At 35.8% G+C, this 21,095-nt stretch overlaps 1 protein-coding gene across 6 annotated transcripts in view; it reads right to left on the bottom strand.

Moving 5' to 3' along the window:
* Nucleotides 1–21,095, bottom strand: part of LOC105150915 (agrin) — a 717,341-nt gene that overhangs the window by 26,167 nt on the left and 670,079 nt on the right. For all 6 annotated transcript variants that reach the window (XM_087412582.1, XM_087412581.1, XM_087412579.1 and 3 more), the window contains 5 exons: nucleotides 14,377–14,592; nucleotides 13,152–13,393; nucleotides 10,714–10,900; nucleotides 5,443–5,540; nucleotides 112–241 (listed from right to left, as the gene is read on the bottom strand). In XM_087412582.1, coding sequence (XP_087268708.1) covers nucleotides 112–241; nucleotides 5,443–5,540; nucleotides 10,714–10,900; nucleotides 13,152–13,393; nucleotides 14,377–14,592 — 873 coding nt within the window. The remainder of the gene's footprint in view (nucleotides 1–111; nucleotides 242–5,442; nucleotides 5,541–10,713; nucleotides 10,901–13,151; nucleotides 13,394–14,376; nucleotides 14,593–21,095) is intronic.

Below are 21,095 nucleotides of genomic sequence, written 5' to 3'. Positions count from 1 at the left end.
CTCTCTACTGCGGTGGAAAAGGAAGGATAAAAAGAAAATCGTTTTACTTGGTCGCGGTTTCTTATCGCATTAGCTCTCATTCGCAAGACATATAAAATATATGCTGCTTACCGCAAGCACCCACGTAGCTAATGTTGATGAGGACTTGGTTCATGCATGACGCCCTTTTCAATGAACATTCGTTATCGTACGTTACACCATCAGAACCGCAAACTTTTGCCGCCTCCGGCGGGTCCTTCACCTGTATAATTACAAATTTGAATTTAATTTGAATAATGAATTAGGTTTATGGTAATAAATAAAAGATTAAGAACTTTGATACAAAATTTGATCTTAAAATAAAATCTTTGTCTTATAATATCTATTATAAAACCTGACGCTAAAGAAGAATATGTAGATACACAACGTAGGTATACAATTTTGTAATAGGAACGTGCTATATACTTTATGTCTTGCATTTCTATCCTTGGTTTCATATGGAACGTGGATTTTTGCCCAAAAATGATAAAACAAGACCATGTGCATGGCGAAGGAGCAGCAAAGGGTAATACGGAGAGTAAAATAAAAAGAAACAAAGGAAATTTAAAAGTAGAAGTTGAAAGAGGAAGCGGGAGTGCGTGTCTCACTTGTTGCGCGATACAGGAGTGCCGAGGGATGCAGAGGTGCGTTTGATGGACAGTAGGGTGAGGCTGGGAATAGGGCAGGGAATAGAGGAACAAGGGTCGAGCGGTGCAACAGCATAGGAAAGAGCGAAACTTAATTAGCTCTGCCGTCATATTCGCAGCTCCTCTTGTTTGCTTATTACACGCGCGTTTCATGCACTTGCCACCCTTCGCTGCCTGCCACAATTATATTGGTCAGTTGAACATGTACAGGGTGTCCAAGTAAAAATCGCACAGTCAATAAATTATTATTCCTTAACAAAGGATAACTTTAGGCTCGATTATTTTTCGCGAAAATGTAATGCGTAATTTCAATGCGCATTAATGCAATTAACACATGCGCGTATAATCTATCTTAATTCTGATTATTTATAAAATGCGAATGTAATTGCTAATTATTAAACTGATAAATAAATGATAAATAAATGAATGATAAATTTATATTTAATAATATTTAAAGCATAATTAATTGCGATAAATTGGCAGTAAATTATTGGACAGTGACTGTCACAGAAGTAATTGATAATTTATTTTAATAATTTGCATCTTCTGTTCGGAATATTTAACGTAACATACATATAATTACGCAAATAAACCTTTGGGAAAAAGTATTCATTTGATCTATTCAGAATTTCGAGAGAAAGGTATTCGCATGAATGGCTTTGGCCGTTTTGATGAGAAAGACGATGGTTATTATTACGGCCGTTCAAAATGCAACCACATCCGGTATGCGAGCTGCGGTGAAGTTTACGCTACGAGAGGGAGAGAAAGAGATAGACAGAAAGAGAAAGAGAGACGTCCGCATGATTTAGTTGGCTCTCTGTTAAGTTTAATTGACGTCAGTCAGCTCATTTTCTGAAGTTAATCCGCGTGCATACGCGGGCTCGTGGTTCGTGTTTCATTAAGAGGATTATTGTATGAGTTGTTCTCTACAATTATTCTACCTTAAATTAAGAATAAAATTGTCTGTTTAAGTCCATCATGCAGATGGCAACTCTTCTGAAAGGCGATGACTATGGCGATGACTTTGCTGATTCTATATCACAGGATTTTTCAACTGATGAATTGCAAAGGATCTTTAAATATGTCACGAAAATTTTAAGAGAAGGTAAAATGAAACGAAAAAAATTTAGAAATAAATAAGAAAGCGAGTAAAATGCATAGTAAAAATATTTTTTTAATTGTGAAAATTATATTTAAATTATATATATTTTGATTACTCTATTTCTAATTGACACGACGATACTGTCATTGTAACAAAATCATTTTTTAAAACAATAATATAAAAACTAAAGAATTTTAGAATTTTACTGTTTATTTCGTATTAACGGTATTTGATAAAAGGTATCTTGACAAATTTAACTAGTTATTTAATGTGCCGCGAATTGAAAAAGGTTAAAAAAATGCTCTATCACATTGCTTTGCACAAAAATATTTGAAAAATTCAACGTGTATCAGAAATTAATATTTAATTCCGGTAATTTAAGCGATTTCCTGTCGGTCGCGCAGTCGATTTTACGTTTTCCTCCGGGGAAACATGTGGAATTCGAAATTTCCATTGTGAGTAGAGAGATCGCGTCGTCGATTCACTGATACTCCCCAATAAGCATCCGTGACCGAGGCGAGTGGACTTTCTCTCCCGGAAGAGTACCCTGCGGAAGTCGTCCGCAAGGTTCCAATACGAAGCCTGCCAATCTAATCCTTTTCTCAACTCTTTTTCCCCGACGTTGAATGCATCCCTTATTCCGCTCCAGGTCTCCTCACGGACGACCACGGAGCGACATCGAAGGAATTCGGAATTGTGTTCGCCGTCTCGTCAGCAGGACGCTCTGCGAATCGTGAAATCCAAGCCACTTCGCCTATCGCCTGTCGAAATCGGCTGAATTTTCCGCGGAGCCGCTATCTTGATGAACCAACATGCTTTCCATTCTGAATGCACGCCGTGACGGGCCGGGAAATGCGAGAGATAGGAGGAGAAAGAGACTGTAATATCCGCGCGTGCAACCGGATACGAAAAATTATTTATCGGAAATCGATCCGGGATAGGCAAATAAATCCGCGGAGATTGAAGTTCCGTGGAAACAAACCGGATTTTAATGTATCAGCGCGCATCAAATCGTTACTATCAAGCAGTTATATAAAATAAGCGGAAATAATATAAGCACGAGAGAATCATCTCAAAAATTGCGAGAAAATAAACCGATTCGTTGGAAGTTTAATAATATAATTATTTTTCATTATACATTAGATATGTAATCTTAGACGCAAGGATTTTATGCGGATCGTATGAATCTTTATAGCAAATATCGTATATATATATATATGTACATAAAAGGAACGATTTAAAATATCTAAAATATTAAAAAATTTAATTAGATATAGATTTAAAGATAATTTTATTGGACCACACATCCTCCCTCCCCCCCCCCCCAAATAATCATGGAGAAAATTCAAGCACGACGAGAGCGATGTTGTAAAAAGTTGTGACATTCTAGCAACCAGTTCAACTGTCACATAATTATTCTGGATCAATAAAATTGATCTATCAAGCCAAATTTTAAATATTTCTGCAAAACTGTTATTTTTGTGTATTGCAATAATAATTATCATAATAATGATTTGTCATAATTTACATAGAATATTCCTTCGCTAAATAAATTCATAGCACGCATCGAAAGATAAAATGCATCGGACAAAGCTGCGTGGGCGAGAGGAACAAAATGTTAATTAAATTTCTTTCTTCACACACATGTTTCTCTGTTCATTCTTCACATCGCGACGCCTTGAAATACCGCTGAAATTTTCGATGTTTTGTGAAAGAGCTATTGACTATTGTCGCCTAATGAAACATGAAAACGTCATTCATGCCGCAAACGAAGGATATAATAAACTGGTCGTGTTGCGAAACGCCGCACCGTTGATGGAAAGTTTTGAAAATAGCGTATGCAAATGCACTCGATCCCTTCTTTCTTCCTGTTCCTCTTTCCCTCGGCACCTAACGAAGCGGCTTTCTGCTCTTGCAGCGGACAACATTGAACGATCTTGGGGAAACGCGAAATATCGCTGCTAGCCGAGAATGCATATACGAGTGCAGGCGCGAGCAGGACATTCATCATCGTGAATGAATATTTTATGTCGGTTACGCTAACGAGCAAACCCTGGCGTGGCGAATCGCCACAAGCATTTCGAAACGTATTTTATATTCATTTTTTCTTCTAAAAAAATTGCTTTTGATCTTTGATTAATAATATCAATATCGTTAGGTTAATTTATATTGAGATGGAATTGATAAAAAAGAGAAATCGTATAAAATATATTATAAGAGAATATTTTTTTTATAGGCAAAGGACTTTGTATCAATTATGGAAAATTGGATGAAATGAATTAATTTTTACATATATTGTAATTTATAATGTAATGAAAAGATGCCATAGATATAAAAGGCTCGATAATGGATAATGTTTGAGTTATGACAAACGAAGGTGTTTTCTGAACACAAGTTATACATTTGATATGTCACAGCTCGAAAACTATTCATTATACAATATATTGAATCTTGTGTTTATGTACATTTTTAATTTCACCGCATTATAAGCTACATCATACGAAATTTGACATTATATGAAAACTGACTCATTTCATCGGAATTCAATTTTCCACATAATTACTGTGGAGTCTTTTGAACGTTGCTTTATGCTCGTTAAATATTTGCGTTATATGTCTGTTGACGTATTTATAAATTTTTTGGTAAAACGATTCGGCAATATGATTTATATTATCTTTTATCGGACAAATACAGAATATTTCCTATAGAGAGCGCAAAGTATAATATTTATGAAAATTTCGTTAATTTTGCGTCAATTGACTTTAACGTAAAATACTGATTTTAATTATAATTATTATAATAATTATAAAATACTACAAACACATTTATTTTGCAAAGAAGAGATTTCTCTCTTTTTTATTTATAAAGAGAATTAAAATTAAAATCCAAATATTTATCTAAAAGAATTATTACAATACGGAAAAATATATACGTATATTGATATGATTTATTGAATTTGAGATTTTGTAAGAAGCTGTCAATCTCGAATTGACAGCCATTTGTCTCAACGTTATATTTTCGCAGAAATACAAATAAGACAGACATGACATTTCTAAAATTTCGGTGATCGAAATGGCACGAATGCAAATGACAATTCTGAACGATCCAAACATCCGATTTAATATATTCTATAAGTGCGTCTATCCTGATATATTTACGCGTTATTCATTAGAATATTTGTAATGCATTTGCGTATGATAACTTTATCAATATATATATATATATATATATATATATATATATATATATATATATACAGAAAAAACGATTTTACTCTCTGAAATATCTAAAAATATAGCTAGATACAGATCTGAAAATAATTTTGTTTGCACTATCAAAATAATTGTGTAGAATTCAAACTGGTTGAAATATTAAAACTCTTGCAGCATTATCAACGTTTAAGCATTTTATATAATTATTTTGATGGCTCAAAACAAAATAAATAATTTTAACGTCTATATTTAAAACGAAATTTTTAGATATTTTAACAAAATCGTTCTTCCCTCTCGTGTAATATTATACATAAAAATATGGGAAAATTGAAATGCAGGCTTTTTGTTTTCAACATGTTCGATAACTTTGAGATATCTGAAAGACCGCGCAAAAAAATTAAAATTAATTATCACTATTACAAATTTGTGAATTTTTTTATTAATGCAATTTTCACAAACTTACCGTAGTTTCGCACTTTGAAGGACAGACGCATTTGGCTTCTCCACCGTTATCGCTTTCGCACTCGCTGTAGAATTCGCACTTCTTATTCTCGCAGCCATCTGTAAACAGATTGGTGACAATTGAAAACTTATAATGGCGGCTTTACGTAAGTTTAATGCAGATTCGACTATACACATTTCTTTAGTTTCGTGACACTCGCTGGGGCTACTAATCACGCGCTACCCCTTGGCTACTTTTCCTGGCGGAAGCGGACCGGTCAGAGAACTACCTCAGGATAACATTAATAAAGATTCTCGCACGTATTTGCATAACGGCGTCCGTTTCGAATGGAATTCTCACGGCAGTGGGAGGGGTGGCTGAGAGGAGAGAAGGGTGGTCGAGACAAAAGGTGATACCGAAATGTGAGCCGGCAGAAGTCGAGGAAGGGTGGAAAGAATAGAGAGAATGATGGTATAGTGGCTTGCTAGTTTCGAAATTATTTTTAGAATTTATTGAAAATGGCGGATGTGAGGGAGGACGTTTGGAGAGAAGTAGAAGCAAGTAAAGAGAATATGAGACAGAGATTCATCCCATCATCGTTGATGTGTTGATGATATTCGCGGTTCGGGGTGACTTTCCTATGACTTTCTTAAAAACGAGCTTGAAAACGGAACACTGTGAGCGGAAAATTATCACATACTAGAGATGAGTGGGACGGAAGCGGAGGAAAGAGAAAGAGAAAGGGAATGGATGGAGGGAGGGAGGGAGGGAGGGAGGGAGAGAGAGAGAGAGAGAGAGAGAGAGAGAGAGAGAGAGAGAGAGAGAGAGAGAGAGAGAGAGAGAGAAAGTGAGGGAATGCATGCATATGCAGCGTGCATGCCGCGGGGTAACAACTCATATGATTTCAGTCGTGGAACAGCCAACTAACGTTGCAAAATCGCCATGTAGCGGACGATGCACGAAACCGAATTCTACAGCACGTTTCGGCCGATTTCTAATGCGAATCCGAGATTGGTAATGGAAATCGTCTCCTCTTCTTCCCGTGATTTATACGAGATCGTATATACCCTTTGAAACTTTCACCAGCTCGAATAATGCTATTCTGTTATCACTGCAAAGTTATTGTGAATAAATATTATAGAGCGTTGCAGGAAATTTCTATGTATGTTCAATCTCTAGGATATGGATAGGTATATTCAATCCTTATACGTAACATTTGAATTTTAAAAAAAGATAAAATAGATATACATATAATATAGAAAAAAACGTAATATATATTTTTATGATATCTTATAAGTATATTTTAATATATTTATAAGTTATATATATATATATATATACATATATACATAGACATAAAATAAATATGAAATATATTAAAACATATAAATATAATAAAAGATTTAAAAAATATATATATGTGTATATAAATACATATTTTCCTTTTCAGAATCCAAATATTATTAGATTAATTTCATATAATGCTGTATATATATAATGTGAAATGTTATTATTCTAAACTTACAAAATTTTATTATCATTCTTAACTACCAATTTCTAATCTCGCATTCCCTTTTATGTCTTCAAATTTCTAAGCTACCGTTCTCTCAATATTAAAAGGCAATCTTTTTCGACGCATTCACCGAAGGTACGTGTAATATAAGGAAAATTCGATAAACCTTGGCATAGGTTTCATCGCGTCGTAGATGCTCCTTTCTAGAGAAGATCACTTTCACCCACCGTCGTTCCGGTATCCCATTTCATCAGATTTTTGTGATGGAAATTACTGTTTGTGTTTAGACTAACTCTCGCGAGTATGCGATTTTATATTCTCTAAGCCTTAGAGTCCCGTCAGTCGAGGGGGTTGACGGTAGGGTTGACTGGTTTGATGGAATTGCTGTTTGAACGTATCCCCATTGGCGTGAGCTTTTGATAAATCTGCCGTTTGATAGCGGAATGTGCTTGTTCGCGTTGTATACTGACAAGTGGAACTTTTTAATAAAGATGCAAATTAGAAATGTTACGGTTTATTCCTGCGCTGGGCCACAAGACGCAAACACGAGTACATCCGAAACGTTTACATCCTAAATTGACCTCATTAATTGCCTGCATTAATCTTTGCGTATTTTATAATAGCAACATTTATTTATCTTAATTCTTATCTATGTTGTATCTTATTTATATTACTTTTTATTTATATATATTATATTTTTTATTAATTATATTAATATATAATATATATTAATATATATATATATATATATATATATATATATATATATATATACATGCATATAATGAACTGAGATAATATGTATTTATGTATTTATAAACTTTAATAATTTTCATTTACTATTCAATATTTGCATGTATCTCTGAAGTACATGCCAGTGATTTTAGAACTATGTTTTAGACATTTGCGATTACATAGAGCTATCAAGGAATGCTTGTGCGAATATGGATGATTTGCGTTGGAAATGAGCACCGAATGTCATCGTGCAACCGTTCCTTGAGATTAGCATCGAGTCGTGCATTTGTTTTGCGTTGAAAAGCGCTTCGTTGGCGAGTAGTTTCCATAAAGATGAAGGATGAAATCGGGGAAAGGAAGAAAGGCAAATGATTTTTTTTCCTCGTTTAATTACGGAGGTACTCTCATTTTTACAAGAGAGGAAAAATGACTGTTAACAGAATATTCTCGAGAGCATATAATACCATATAAATATTTAACAGTATAATATTTAATGTTTAACTATCGCGGACTGATTATAATAATTTAATTGTAATTGTGTGTTAATTCTTGATCCACAAAGTAGAAAAAAAATTATTTTACATATCCCTCATTTAAAAAAAAAATGGCAATTAAAAAAATTAAACTGTCAGTTAGGTTATTGAATTATATAAATAATCAAATAATATCAGCAAAAAGAATTATTCTCTTAGCAAATGTTATTTTTGTTATTATCATTTCACAACTCTTAAAACATCACTTTTTTTGAGCTGTGATATTTTAACAAATTTATAAAGTTAAGTTAGTTCACTTTTGATGATTAATATTTGTCTAAACTCATTCATAGCAATAACTCGAAAATCAAGTTTTTGCGTTGTATTACTTTCGAAATACGGGAACGATATTTTATAAGTTTGCACTTTAATATGAAACTTTTTCTTCAGAATCGCACACGTAAACTACAGTAAGTTGAAGCGCTTTAACTTCCTGCCTATAAGAACTGATGAAAAACGCGATAAAACCTAATATTTAGGTTTTATCACGAGAAAGTTACAATCATGTCATTGCTGTAATCAAAATTGCACGTTTTATGACAAAATTTGAATGAATACGCAGATCGTAAAGCGATTGAAGCACAATATTTATCAAATGCTATACGAAAAGAGGCACAGAACGGAAAATCGCTCAGGAATTCGCGTCCTTTTGAGACCGCGGTCCTAATAATAGCTTCTGAAATATCGAAGGCGGTAGACAGGAGGAGGGAGAGAGTGGGAGAAGGGTAGATTAATAAGAATGAAATTGCAGGGTAGGAGCCAACGTCGTAAAGTACACGGTCGATGAAATCTCGCTCACCCCTTTCTCCCGTTTTCCCGCCCTCCCAGGATCGGCGGAGGGCACGGCGTCGTTATTAAAGGCATCGTAGAAAATAATAAAATGAAGATTAATAGCGCGAGCTCGCGTGCAGCCGCGATGATGCATCGTCGAGTGCAGTATGCATGAAGTTGTTTACGATATCGCCCGGAATTCCTATTGCGAAGGAGGAAACGGGAAGAAAAGAAATGCTCCGCTGCATGAGTAGTATCGCTGAAAATATCTGACATGAAGCACAGCTTTATCAAAAGCGGCACTATCATATCATACGTATTCTCGGAAGAAACCCTAATAAAACGTATGACATTTCAATGCGTTGAAAATTAATTAGATCGATCGTATTTAGGGATAGCAAAATTAGAGGGATACCCTTTGATACAGTTTGGAATCATAATTCATTCCTTTTCTGAAATCAGTGCCGATTTTTACGGTCGTTTTATCGCGTCGTATCGAACATGAGGAAGCAAATGTGCAGGTGGACGGTCGATCGATGTTTAATTCTGAGGGAACACGCAAGGCCATCGACGTTAATCAAGTTTCATGCCGCCGTGCTACTTAAGATCGTTCAGAAATCCGTTATAAATTCAATTTACCCGGGCCGGATATTCAAATTAGTCGTAGCAAGTTTTAAGTTACCGCTGCTGCCGGGGGTGGTTACGCGACCGTATATTAACCCCTGCTGTCCGACCACTCCGGCATATTAAAATCGCAGATTTGTTCTCTTAACGCCCCACCGCGAGTTGGAAATTATTTTTCGCATTTGATATTAGTGTCGATAAGAGCGCTTAACGTGGAACAATCCGCCAGATTGAGAATTCAGAATTTTATGTGATTAATTCGAGCACCTTTCGAAGGATTTTGCCTATTTAAGAGATTAACTTGCTGACAATATATTTTCTCCGTGATAAAAGAACGGACGATTGAATGGACACAAAATTATTAAGCAAAACAAAGGAAGCTATTAGGAAATGAAAATTGGGATTTGCATATACTTAAATTAAACGAGAAAAATTTGCTAGAAAGTTAACATTAACCAGCTGAGCTTCTTTAGTTTAAGAAATATTGCAATTTAATACTTTCAGTCGCTTTTGTCTTTATATATTATTAGATTGTCTCGTTATATTAGATTAAAAGATGCCGGAAACTCTTTCTTTTAAAACGGAGAAGCCGTTTCCATATCTATTTGAAAAATTATTATTCACGTTCTCCTCGAATATTTAACATTGATTATAAAACTTAAAACGTATCTTTTATTTTCTGTGTGTATTATTATATGGACTATATTGTGAATAATGACAGCGCTTGGTTCTCATTTGCCTTATTGTTTTATTCATTTAATCTTCAAACGTCTTTTTGATACATATGACATATCTGGCTTTTTTACAATGCTTTTTTCATTACTTTTATAATTTTATTATTAATAAAGGTGCATATATTTGCTTGGTACCATCATGTTCCGTATAATATTTGATATATTTATTTTTATAAGCAATCGAATTGGATATGGTATGTTATATCCAAATATGTTGTTATTTTTGTAGTGTGGCATTTAGGGACTAACTTATCGAGAGTCCTTCAATTATCTATTTATTATATTATTTTGGAATTAGATATTTAATCAGTCGTAATTACAACTGCATATTTACAGGCATGACGTATGCCCTTGTTTAAATTTATTTTGGATAGATACTCACTGCACAATCCTTGATACAAAACGCGTATCTCCCGTCGATGCTGACATGCCTCCAAGCGAAGTTTGCACTCGTTGCTGTAGCTGATGCCATCATCGCCGCATACGGGTTGAAATTCTGCCGGACAAGTCGGACATTCGCACACAGCATTGCCGGCGATCTCCGCGCAAATTGCGCCCCATTGACACATCTGCGAACCGAATAGTCATATATATGGGATTGTGTATGTGATGTACCGTTATACATCAAGAAAAGCTATTACTGTAGTTCGTCTTGTTTCCTTCTTTTTAGCATCACAATTTTTTAAGATGCTAAAGTGTCGGTGATAAATTGATACATGAATGCTATAATGTTAGTAATAACACAATTATATTATATATAAAGCTACAATATAATTATTATTACTATCATAAATAATTTATATGAAAAGAATAGTTTTGTTGAAGTGTCTAAAAATTTAGCTTGATACAGATTTGAAAATAATTTTATTGGACTATCAAAATAATTATATAAGACTTATATAAATTGGTTGGAAAGATTTTTTACAATATATTATTTATCATGCTTAAATTTTGTACGTAATTAGTTTGATGGTCCAATAAAATTATTTTTAGATTTGTATCTATCTAAATTTTTAGATACTTAACTATGCCATCGTTCTATGTATTGTACATCTTACAATTAGATAATTTGTTGTCTTTTTTTTTTATAATTTAATATAATATCATAATATATCTTAAATTGTCTGAAATTAAGGCAAACGCAAATACAGTGGAAATGTAAACAAAGAGTAAATTAGATAATGGAAAGTTTGCAGACTGTATCAAGAATATCATAGCCCATAAAGTCGTTCATGAGAAATACATGGGATGAGAAACTCAATACAGGAATGTCTTCCTGAAATTCATCGAGCTCGATCTCTCCTCATTCCTTTTCGTGCTAGTATCTACTAGCTTTCCCACGGAGATATCCGGCACAGCGTCATCCAATTAGTGACAATTGCTTTTGGCGAAGGAGCTCGTCGAAATGGTGAAGATCTCACCTCGGCTTTCGAATTTCGCAGGGAATCGAGAAAGTATCGAGAAGGAGAAATAGTAAAAGAGAGGAAATTCCCTCCACACTCCATCGGGCTCTTGATCCTTTCCAATTTCTGCGGCGAATACATCCAGCAATTTCCATTTCGCGAGCGAGTTCGGTATCGATTACGAACCTTGTTTTGTGGATCAATGACATTTGTAGCTTAAATCTAGTTAAATTGTGTCGCTTTAAATAACAACACGTCATTTTTTATAAAATTGAAAATAATCCATGTCAACATCATCGACATGATTTATCTCTGATAATTTAAACTTTGAATTATTAAAAATTATTAGAGTTTTTTTCACAGAATTTATTTTAGATTTTTCTGTGCCCAATATTTCATTGAAACAAGCATATATCAAGAATATTTTATACCAATATTTTCTGTTGTAAATTTTATACATCAATTACATTGATTGTGCTTTACACGACGTATTCATTTAATCAATCTCTCGAATTTAACGAAATAGTTTTCAATGAAACATCCACAAACTGGATTGCAGCTCATCGAAACGTTTTTCCTAAAGAAAGCTATTATAGCTGAGCGAAATTATTATATATACATATGTATATTATGCTCAAACGAACATGCATTAAACGTGTTTTTTTCTTAAAATCGGAAGTAAATTTAGATTGAGTCCACACAGTTTTTATTGCAGAAAGGTATTCAAACAAACAATTTACGTTTAAAAAACATTCAATCGAAACGGTTTATGCTGTAATAAAAACGTTAAATAGACCTACGTTTATTAAACCTTCATAAAATCGTGAAATGTATAAAAATATTATTTATTTTATTTTAAATAAATAATATTTTTAACTAGTATTTTAAACAATACATTTAAAAATTAATTAATATACGTTGCAGACATCTTATGTATATTTTTGTAACATTTGCTAAATAATTTAAAAATCGTATCATATTTTAAACATTTATTTTAAACATTTATTTCGTATTATATTTTAAACATTTAATTTATACATTTATTATATGATGCTAACGTTCGTATTTTGAAAGTAATTGTGTTGCTTCGGATGTACAAAAGAAAATATAAGATATGCTGCACAAAAAACTAAAAGTGTATTAATGCGAAAAAAGACGCTGCTAATACAAAAAAAGACACATGATCTACTTAAAGTAACTAATAATATGCAACAAGCAATACAAAATTAAATGAGTGATATAAATTGCAAAAAAAGTGAAGAATCATAACATATTCAACAAGAGCAATAATTTACATCGTCGAAATTCCGAGGATCTGACAAGAAATCTTGCTCGCGTCGCGCCGAGCGCGGAAACAGAAGCGGAAACCGCGAGTGTTCCTCGTGTTTCCGTACGTGAGATACTAGCTGAGACTGACCTTCTCGGAGCAGGGTCCTCTGGAGCCGCATGTGCCGACGTAGGCGACCTCGATGTTGTTCCTCGTCAGACACGCCTGCCTCTTCAGCTCGCACATGGACGTGTAGGTTGTTCCGCCGCGGGCGCACACGGGCCTCATTATCGGTTCGCAGTCGGGACGACACTCGCAATTAGCGATCCCCTGCCGATTGATCGTGCACTGCTCATAGAAGTTGCATTTTGCTGCTTCGCAGGGATTTTGACCTGCGAAATCGAACGATCGTACGACTTGTGTCACGATTATTTTTACTTTCATAGAATATTTCAGAAATCGTATTTTTGGTGTATGATAGTCTCAAAATATTAGATTTTCAAAATATGGATAGTTACATAAACAAGGATTTACAAATCAAATTAATACAATAATTCAATGAAAGACTATTGATTTGTTTCCACGATTACAATATTTGTAATTTTTATAAAATCATGCTGAGAAAAAAAATGGTCGCAATTACTATAATTTATTTATGGTCGATCGGGTCAATTATATATTTTTAACTATAATTTATAATCATTTTTGGTGCTAATTATATATTTTTTGTAGAACTAGAAATATAATAATTATTATTAGTGTTGTAAAAGTAATAATTATAAAAATGGAACTCTTAGCGATAATTGTTTTACTATGTAATTAACAACCACTTTTCTCTCAATATTATGAAATGCAATCAAATGAGCTATGGAAAATTAATTTTTTTTCAAAAAATTGAGGGGCCAACTTCACATTAGTAAGTTTCCCTATCGAAAGTAAAATAAAATATAACACAATTATAAAACTTTTTTATTTCATTAATTTGATTTTTAAATTACTTTTCGACGTAGTTACAATTGTGTCATATTATAAACCGAATTACTGTACGTAATTCACAGTTGGACACGTTTTGTATTGGCATTTTCCTTCAAATTTGCTCACTTAACAATGGTTGCAGTGAAGGCATTCTGAGTGCAAAAAATATTATCAATATACTCCAAAAAAAAATCTTACAATGCACAAGCTATTTGCATAACCGGTTTTTTTTTATATAATGGGGATATGCCCCTCGAATAATTATTAATCATTACTCAAAATTATTCATTACTGTACAACAATTAATCGCATGCAGGAAAGCAATTTATACAATTTTCTGAAAATTTTATTGCCGTTATATTTCACATGCCGAGTAAAAAATGTTAATGATTTTTATTACCGGAACTGCATGCACCGTTGTAAATTTTCTTGAGCGGTAATCTCGAGCGACAGGCTTCCTGTCGAAGGTTGCATTCGTTCGAATATGTTTTGCCGTCACTTCCGCAAACCGGCGAAAGTTCCAGGCCACATTGTTCCCCGCAGCGACAGACTGGTTGCCTCAAACTATCCAGTTGACAGACTTCTGGTTTTGAGCACTCGATGCCTCCGCATGGATCTGGAAAATTAATTCGCAATTAGCAGTTTCGACACACAATAAAATAAATTATCGGGAAAAGCACGAATTCAATCATATGTGCGATGGATGATACGTGCATTATACTGATTAATTATGCTGAATAAATGGAGTTCTCTCCAGCTTCCTGAAAAGCATTACAAAAACATTTAATTTTCCTTAAAGAGGAAAATTATTCTTCCTTAGCTCTGCTTTATTTATTCCTGGCAAAAAGGATTCTTAATTATCTCTCAATTATAGGATTCACTTCGTGAGTAATTATAAGAATTGATCAAATGATCCGCGCGTTAAAAGTTTCATTTGCATTCTATTGGCTCTTCTATCTCATTTTGGGAATTACTACTAATCCTGGCGAAATCGAATGAATTTAAATAACCTTCTTGTGATTCTTTTTATGAGTTTCATTTGCATACGAGAATCGAGAGAACCTACATAACGTTAGGCGGATAATGATGGAAGGTCACAAGGACCGTATGGTCCAGTTGGAGGAGACACGGTACCGAGATTAATCTTCGCCCTCGACCAAGGAAGGAAGGAAGTTAGATTCCGTTTCCTGTCTACAGGCGGTAGCTAGGTTTCGGCCTTATATACCAGCAGCTGACGAGGCAAGTTCTCCTCCGGCAGTGGTGGTGTTTCTCGGCGTTAGCTCGAGTTACAGTCCAGTGGAGCGACTAAACTCAACCCTTCCGTAACTCAAACCCGGGTGTTCTCCTTCGTCGGTGCTTCAGTTAGTTTGAATTTAGCACTAATCGATCTTGGAAAAAGTATCGTTGCACCATCAATTGCGAGATGACCAGTATTGTCATTTTATCATTTCACTATTATATTCGATATTCGAATATATTCTTAGTAATTAAGGCAGACTCCCAAATACTTTTATTTATCATTCATCCATATAGTTCCATCTCATTCAGATCTCAAAATGATTAACGATTAATGGACGACGAGAATACACCTCGCCACCCTTTCCATCGCTTCGTAATTCCATCTCCCTGCGATGGGGAGAGATCCTTATATCGCTTCTATCACTTGCATCGGACGAGATAGAACGGTGTCATCGCGCCCTTTCAAGATCTCAGTGCCTTAATGGGATTTCTCATCGTGCTTCTTTCCCGTTCGTCCGTCTGCAGCCTTCATCGAAACACCGGCCACGATCTGATCCCTCGGGAGGGAGCAAGAGTATGAGAATGGTTACGCCGGCGCGTTAACTTCACGCGACATTACCCTGATGCGGATTTCTTTGTATTATCTGGGCTGGGGCTACGACGTGAAAGCTGTCGGAAGACCTTTTCAGTATGGACGACGGACTTGCTGTTCGACGGTTGGAATCTCCCGTGGAACGTGTGCAAAGGCGGGCGACACGATGCGGTATATCGCGACGCGAGTGACTGATGAGCACATTCCTTGTATTATTGGCGAATTGTTATTTAATTTAGCGAAGGAAAGAGACGTGACAGGAGTATCAATTTATTATTTACGGACAATAATAATTTTGGAAATATTGCTCTGAGAGAAAAAATCATTATAATTACTATAATTTAACTATGGAAAAAATAATTTTTTTTTGCTAAAAAAATCTAGAAATTTAACTAGATACAGATCTGGAAATAACTTTGTTGTTGAACTATTAAAACTGTTATGTAGGACGCTCAAGCATAATGAACAATGCTGCAAAAAGTTTTAACATTCTAGAAACTGTTGGAGTGTCCATAAATTATTTTCATAGTCCGACAAAATTATTTTCAGACCTGTATTTAGCTAAATTTTTAGATACTTTAACAAAACCGTTCTTTTCGTATGTATAAATATTATCATTATTACTAATATTACGGTTATAAAAAATGTTTCTAATCCTAATTATTTTACTATGCAATTATAGTCACAAATACTGAACACTTTTTTCAAAGTGTATATAATCGCGAAACATGCTGTTGTGTAGCAAATTATTTAAAGAACATTTTATTGTAATAAGAAAACACACAAGCTTCTCAAATGATTCTCGATTTACCAATTCTGATGAATTGAGGATTATTTCTTGAGGTGATTTTCGGATAGGAGAGAATTGAGGACCATTCCTTGAAGCGATTATCAAATAGGAGAGACGCCCGCGAGGCAACCGATTTATGTACACATAAGAGTGCATTCTAGTTACTTCCGCTAAAGCAACTGCAAATATCGATCCTTTTTAGACGCCTTCCTTTCATGTGCAGATACCGTGCGCATATCTTTCCCATATTCTACAAGTACTGCAAGCGGGAATATCTCAAAATCACTCAGCGTTCGGTAAAAGCCTTGTAAATTGCCCGTCGCCGTCATCCACGGACAGAGCAAGTCAGCATCATCCATTTCGTCTGTAACTTTACGATTTTGCCAGTTTGCAAGTCTGCTTCCCTTTGGAAATGATGTCGCGAATTGCGATAAGATTTCAAGAGAGAGAAAGACCGTATATATTCTTTTCCTCCGAATCTTTATATATTAAATAAATAAAAAAAAGAGAAAAAAATTCAACAGAATAAAGCGCATGGTAAACGGCACATAAGCCATAATATACAAGGTATAAACCCTCCTGGAGCTAAAATCCCGTCAAGGCTTCTCGTCGGCTTCTCTCTCGAGGTTTTTCTTCACGCTCGTCTCGACCGCGTCGCGGAAAACATCCGGAAGCCTTTTCTTTCGCCCGTGACTCCGGAAACTATGGAAAGTTATACGAGACACGGTTTGACATTACGCGGGCGTAAGTATAAGGGTATCATGTCTGGGGAGCAATAACTGGGTTTATGTTAACGGCACCTCCGCGGTGCTTCCGGCTTGATGTACGTTCCGACTTCCGCGCAGCTGTCTCTGTTCGACCTATCCACGTTCTCGTCTCCGCGTAAGCCTTTTCTGTGAATGTTTTCTCTCTCTCTCTCTTTCTGCGCCACTTAAGCCCCGAACGCGTAAACATGAACGCGTAAGAGCGCAAGATACAATTTACGGGGTTGCGGACGACGTAAAATTTCGGTTGAATTCAAGTGGCGGTGCAAGTCGGACAAATTGCCACCTGCTCGTGTAAAGATAAGTTTTTTACGAGTACGTCAAAAGACAGCCAGAAAGTGGCGGCTGTCTCGGTACTTGTTTCATGATGTTGCAGTTGATGGTCGACGATAACCGCCGTTGAAGCGCAAAAGCGCTTAATCTTTGAAATTCAAAGCATTGCGATCTGCAATGAATATTGAATCTTATACTCTTTAAAAAAATATGAATATGGATTTAACACCGACACATATTTCTAGCAACAAATTAGGGAAATTGTATATACTACTAACTTGTATAAAAAATTTGGATTTAACACCGTACAATGTTTACACTGAAAAAGAAGATTGGCTGCTGTAGCTAATTAGATGATAAAATATGGCATAGCATTTTTAATTAGTTGCAGCAGTCAATTTTTGATTGCCTATCGGAATATATTGACATTGCAGATAATCTAACGCCAAAAATTTGCTGCAGCAGCTGATCTTTTTTTTCAGTGTATATAATTTTCGCCATGTTGGTGTTGATATAAACTTAATATAAACATTAATCTATGGCGTGGATTTAATATCATAGGTTTTAAATCCATATCATAATAGATTAATATAAATACTATGTATTTTAAATTTACATCATGATGATGTTGATATGAATAACAGGGATTTTTAATCCACATTAATATTAACATAGTGAAAATTATATAACGCATGTGGTATTAAATCCACACCTATATTTTTAGAGTGTATGCAATTTTCACATTTTATTAACTATGAATATGTACCGGTTTTTAATTAAGACAATTTTTACAAAAATCGTGTCTTCATCTCTTCTAATTTAAACTCTCCCGCATTAGAAATTATAGTCCCTCGCAATTTCTTTCAGAATCGTGTTCGCTCTCGCAATTTTCATTCGTTTCTAGCGACTCCGTTAGATCGTTAGTGATAATATGACAACATGATTAATACCTAATTCACAGCGATGATATTTCCGAGCCGACAAGCATGGTAACCAGAGCTCGTTAGCGGCTCTCTGACTGATGAGCGCAATACTCATATCCTCTCTCATCATCTGTAATCGAACTCACGCGAATCCTGTTGAGTAGCAGCTTGTTTGTCACCGCCGGTTTTTAACGACGGTAACGTTCGTTCTTGCTGCTTCTATCCAACTGCGGCGCAATCTCGCTATCGACATTTACGCGATCATCGATAACCGATTGCACCCGTTACTTACGTCTCCTGTTCGTTTCTTGTCAACTTGTGCTCAATCCTCCGGCGGTCGCACCCTTTTTTTTTTCGCCGGCGCCAATCTCGAGCCTCAACGTATAGATGCCTTTCCTCGTCTAAGAATCGGTTTCTCGAACCTGACATCACCGAAATTTCCGACTCGTTGAGCCCCGTTTGCAAGAGGTCTCGTAGATAAACACATTTGCTTGTTGGTTTGTCTCGGGTTCACGCCACGCGTCCCTTTCGGCGTCCCTTTCGGCGTCTTTTCGTCCTCGTACGAGAGCGAGCGCATCTCGGCACGTCTCAGCCTCGGCTTGGCGAGTGTGAGAATTTAGTTGAATCCATTTCTGAGGTGCCACGCCTCGAGAATCCGACGTTCCCTCATGGCAGGCTCTACCTTTTCCCGGTCGACCCTTATTTCGGCACGTTCGAGCGTGAAGAAAATAGCGTGCTTCTTTCTTTTTCTCGAGACTGGATATGCGTGACGGGAGCGACTTGCGGGCGGTGTCTCACGAAAGCAAAAGAGAAGAGCATAGAGAGCTGGATAGAGATGATAGAGGCGCTCCTTTCTTTACGATGGAAGGAAACTCGCTCGGAAAACGGACCAAGGCACAAGCGAGTTGGGAAAATATTTCCAGGAGAAAGCGAAATAAATATTTAATCAATACGTTGCCATTTTACCGACGGAAGTATGATATACGAGACGGTACTGAAACATTCATATTGTGAGTACGTTCGACGGTAATAAAAAACGAATAATCCAAATAAACTAGAAGAAAGCAGCAGAAGTAATACAATTGTAGATTTCGTTTATGTAAAGAGAATTTTTGATTTATTCGCAGCTGCTGATCTGACAGATCTGCGATTTTCTCCTTCAGAGTTGATATATTAGTATTTTACTTTCTTTCATTTTTATTTTTTTTTTTAAGTTGGAATTTCTTTCGAAGAAATGCTTCAACACCATATACTATTCCTCTTCATGTTATATTTACGATGCTAATAAAAGTGGCTTACGCAAGGAATCGATAATTACGTTGGGCTCGACATTCGCTGCTCCTGCAGCGGAGGTTTTCACCCTCTTGCACGGAGTTTCAGACGCGGAGGTTCAATCTCGCTTACTCTTTTTCCACGTTTCACCATCCAATCACGACCGCGAAATAGTAGCTGCACCGGCGAACGAGAAGGAGAACCGAAAAGTCTCGAAACTTTTGGGAGTTAATTTGATTTATCGTACCATCGTACCGTCACTTCAGATTCATGCCTGGAGCAACCAACTCTTCGTCTATGTGATGAGATGAATGAGAAGGGGGGAGAGAGGGAGTGAGGGAGGGGGAGAGAGAGAGAATCACAAAATTCACGAATGCTGGATTTTGTGAGGTTGCACTTTGAGGAGAATTTATTGATTCCGGCGTTTAAAAGGGGGGAGGGGGGAAGGGTCGCAACTGGTGCCGATTGATAAAAGGGCAACTCCATTGTTGTACTATAGGCTTTCCGCCCAACGGGAGAACCGACTGAGGAAACTCTGAGTCTTCTCTCTCCTCCTCCTTTCTTCGCCTTTTTGCCTTCCACCTCGTCATTCGCTTTAGACCATTCCTGGCCGGATATTGCGTTTCATTGTTTCTGGTATAATACGACGGCAGAAACAGTGGAACGAAAGGAGAAGACGTTCATCTTTGTAAACTTCCGGCGCGCAACTCGTTCCTTTTCGATTCCTTCATCGCCCACGTCTCTATTACACTTCTTTTTATCGTGTATGTCGCGGGCTGTTATTAAGCTCTATGATTGCATCGTACGATGAGCGTCGTGAATTTACCCCACATACATATATACGGCTACAAAGATTATTATTTTTCAAGTATCGCTCTTTATACGCTCGTAGGATTTATGACGCTCTACTGCGTGTGATTATAACATGAGATATTTACACTTTAACTATACTGTAATGCTTTCGTCATAAAAGTTCGCGTGCATTTTCCCGTGCAGTCCCTTCAAAGATCATCCATAATTTTTACGCATTAAAATTGCAGTTTATACAGTGTAAGGTTGAACCTTAAGTACACTTATTTCCGTCATGTAAATCTTAAAAAATTACCTTTTAGAAAAGGGTAAAATAGAGTATAAAACTAATTCATGTGAAAAAAACTATTTTACAATTATTGTGACTTTTAATAAAAAATTTTAAATACTTTAAAAATATTATAACACTACAAGTATTATGCTGCACAAAAATAGATTTGAAAACATTAAAAAACA

Source organism: Acromyrmex echinatior, chromosome 13 (assembly GCF_024713525.1).
Source record: "Acromyrmex echinatior isolate Ae372 chromosome 13, ASM2471352v2, whole genome shotgun sequence".
NCBI lineage: Eukaryota > Metazoa > Arthropoda > Insecta > Hymenoptera > Formicidae > Acromyrmex > Acromyrmex echinatior.
The sequence above is the reverse complement of the archived record's forward strand: the minus strand, read 5'-3'. Positions and strand labels throughout refer to the sequence as shown.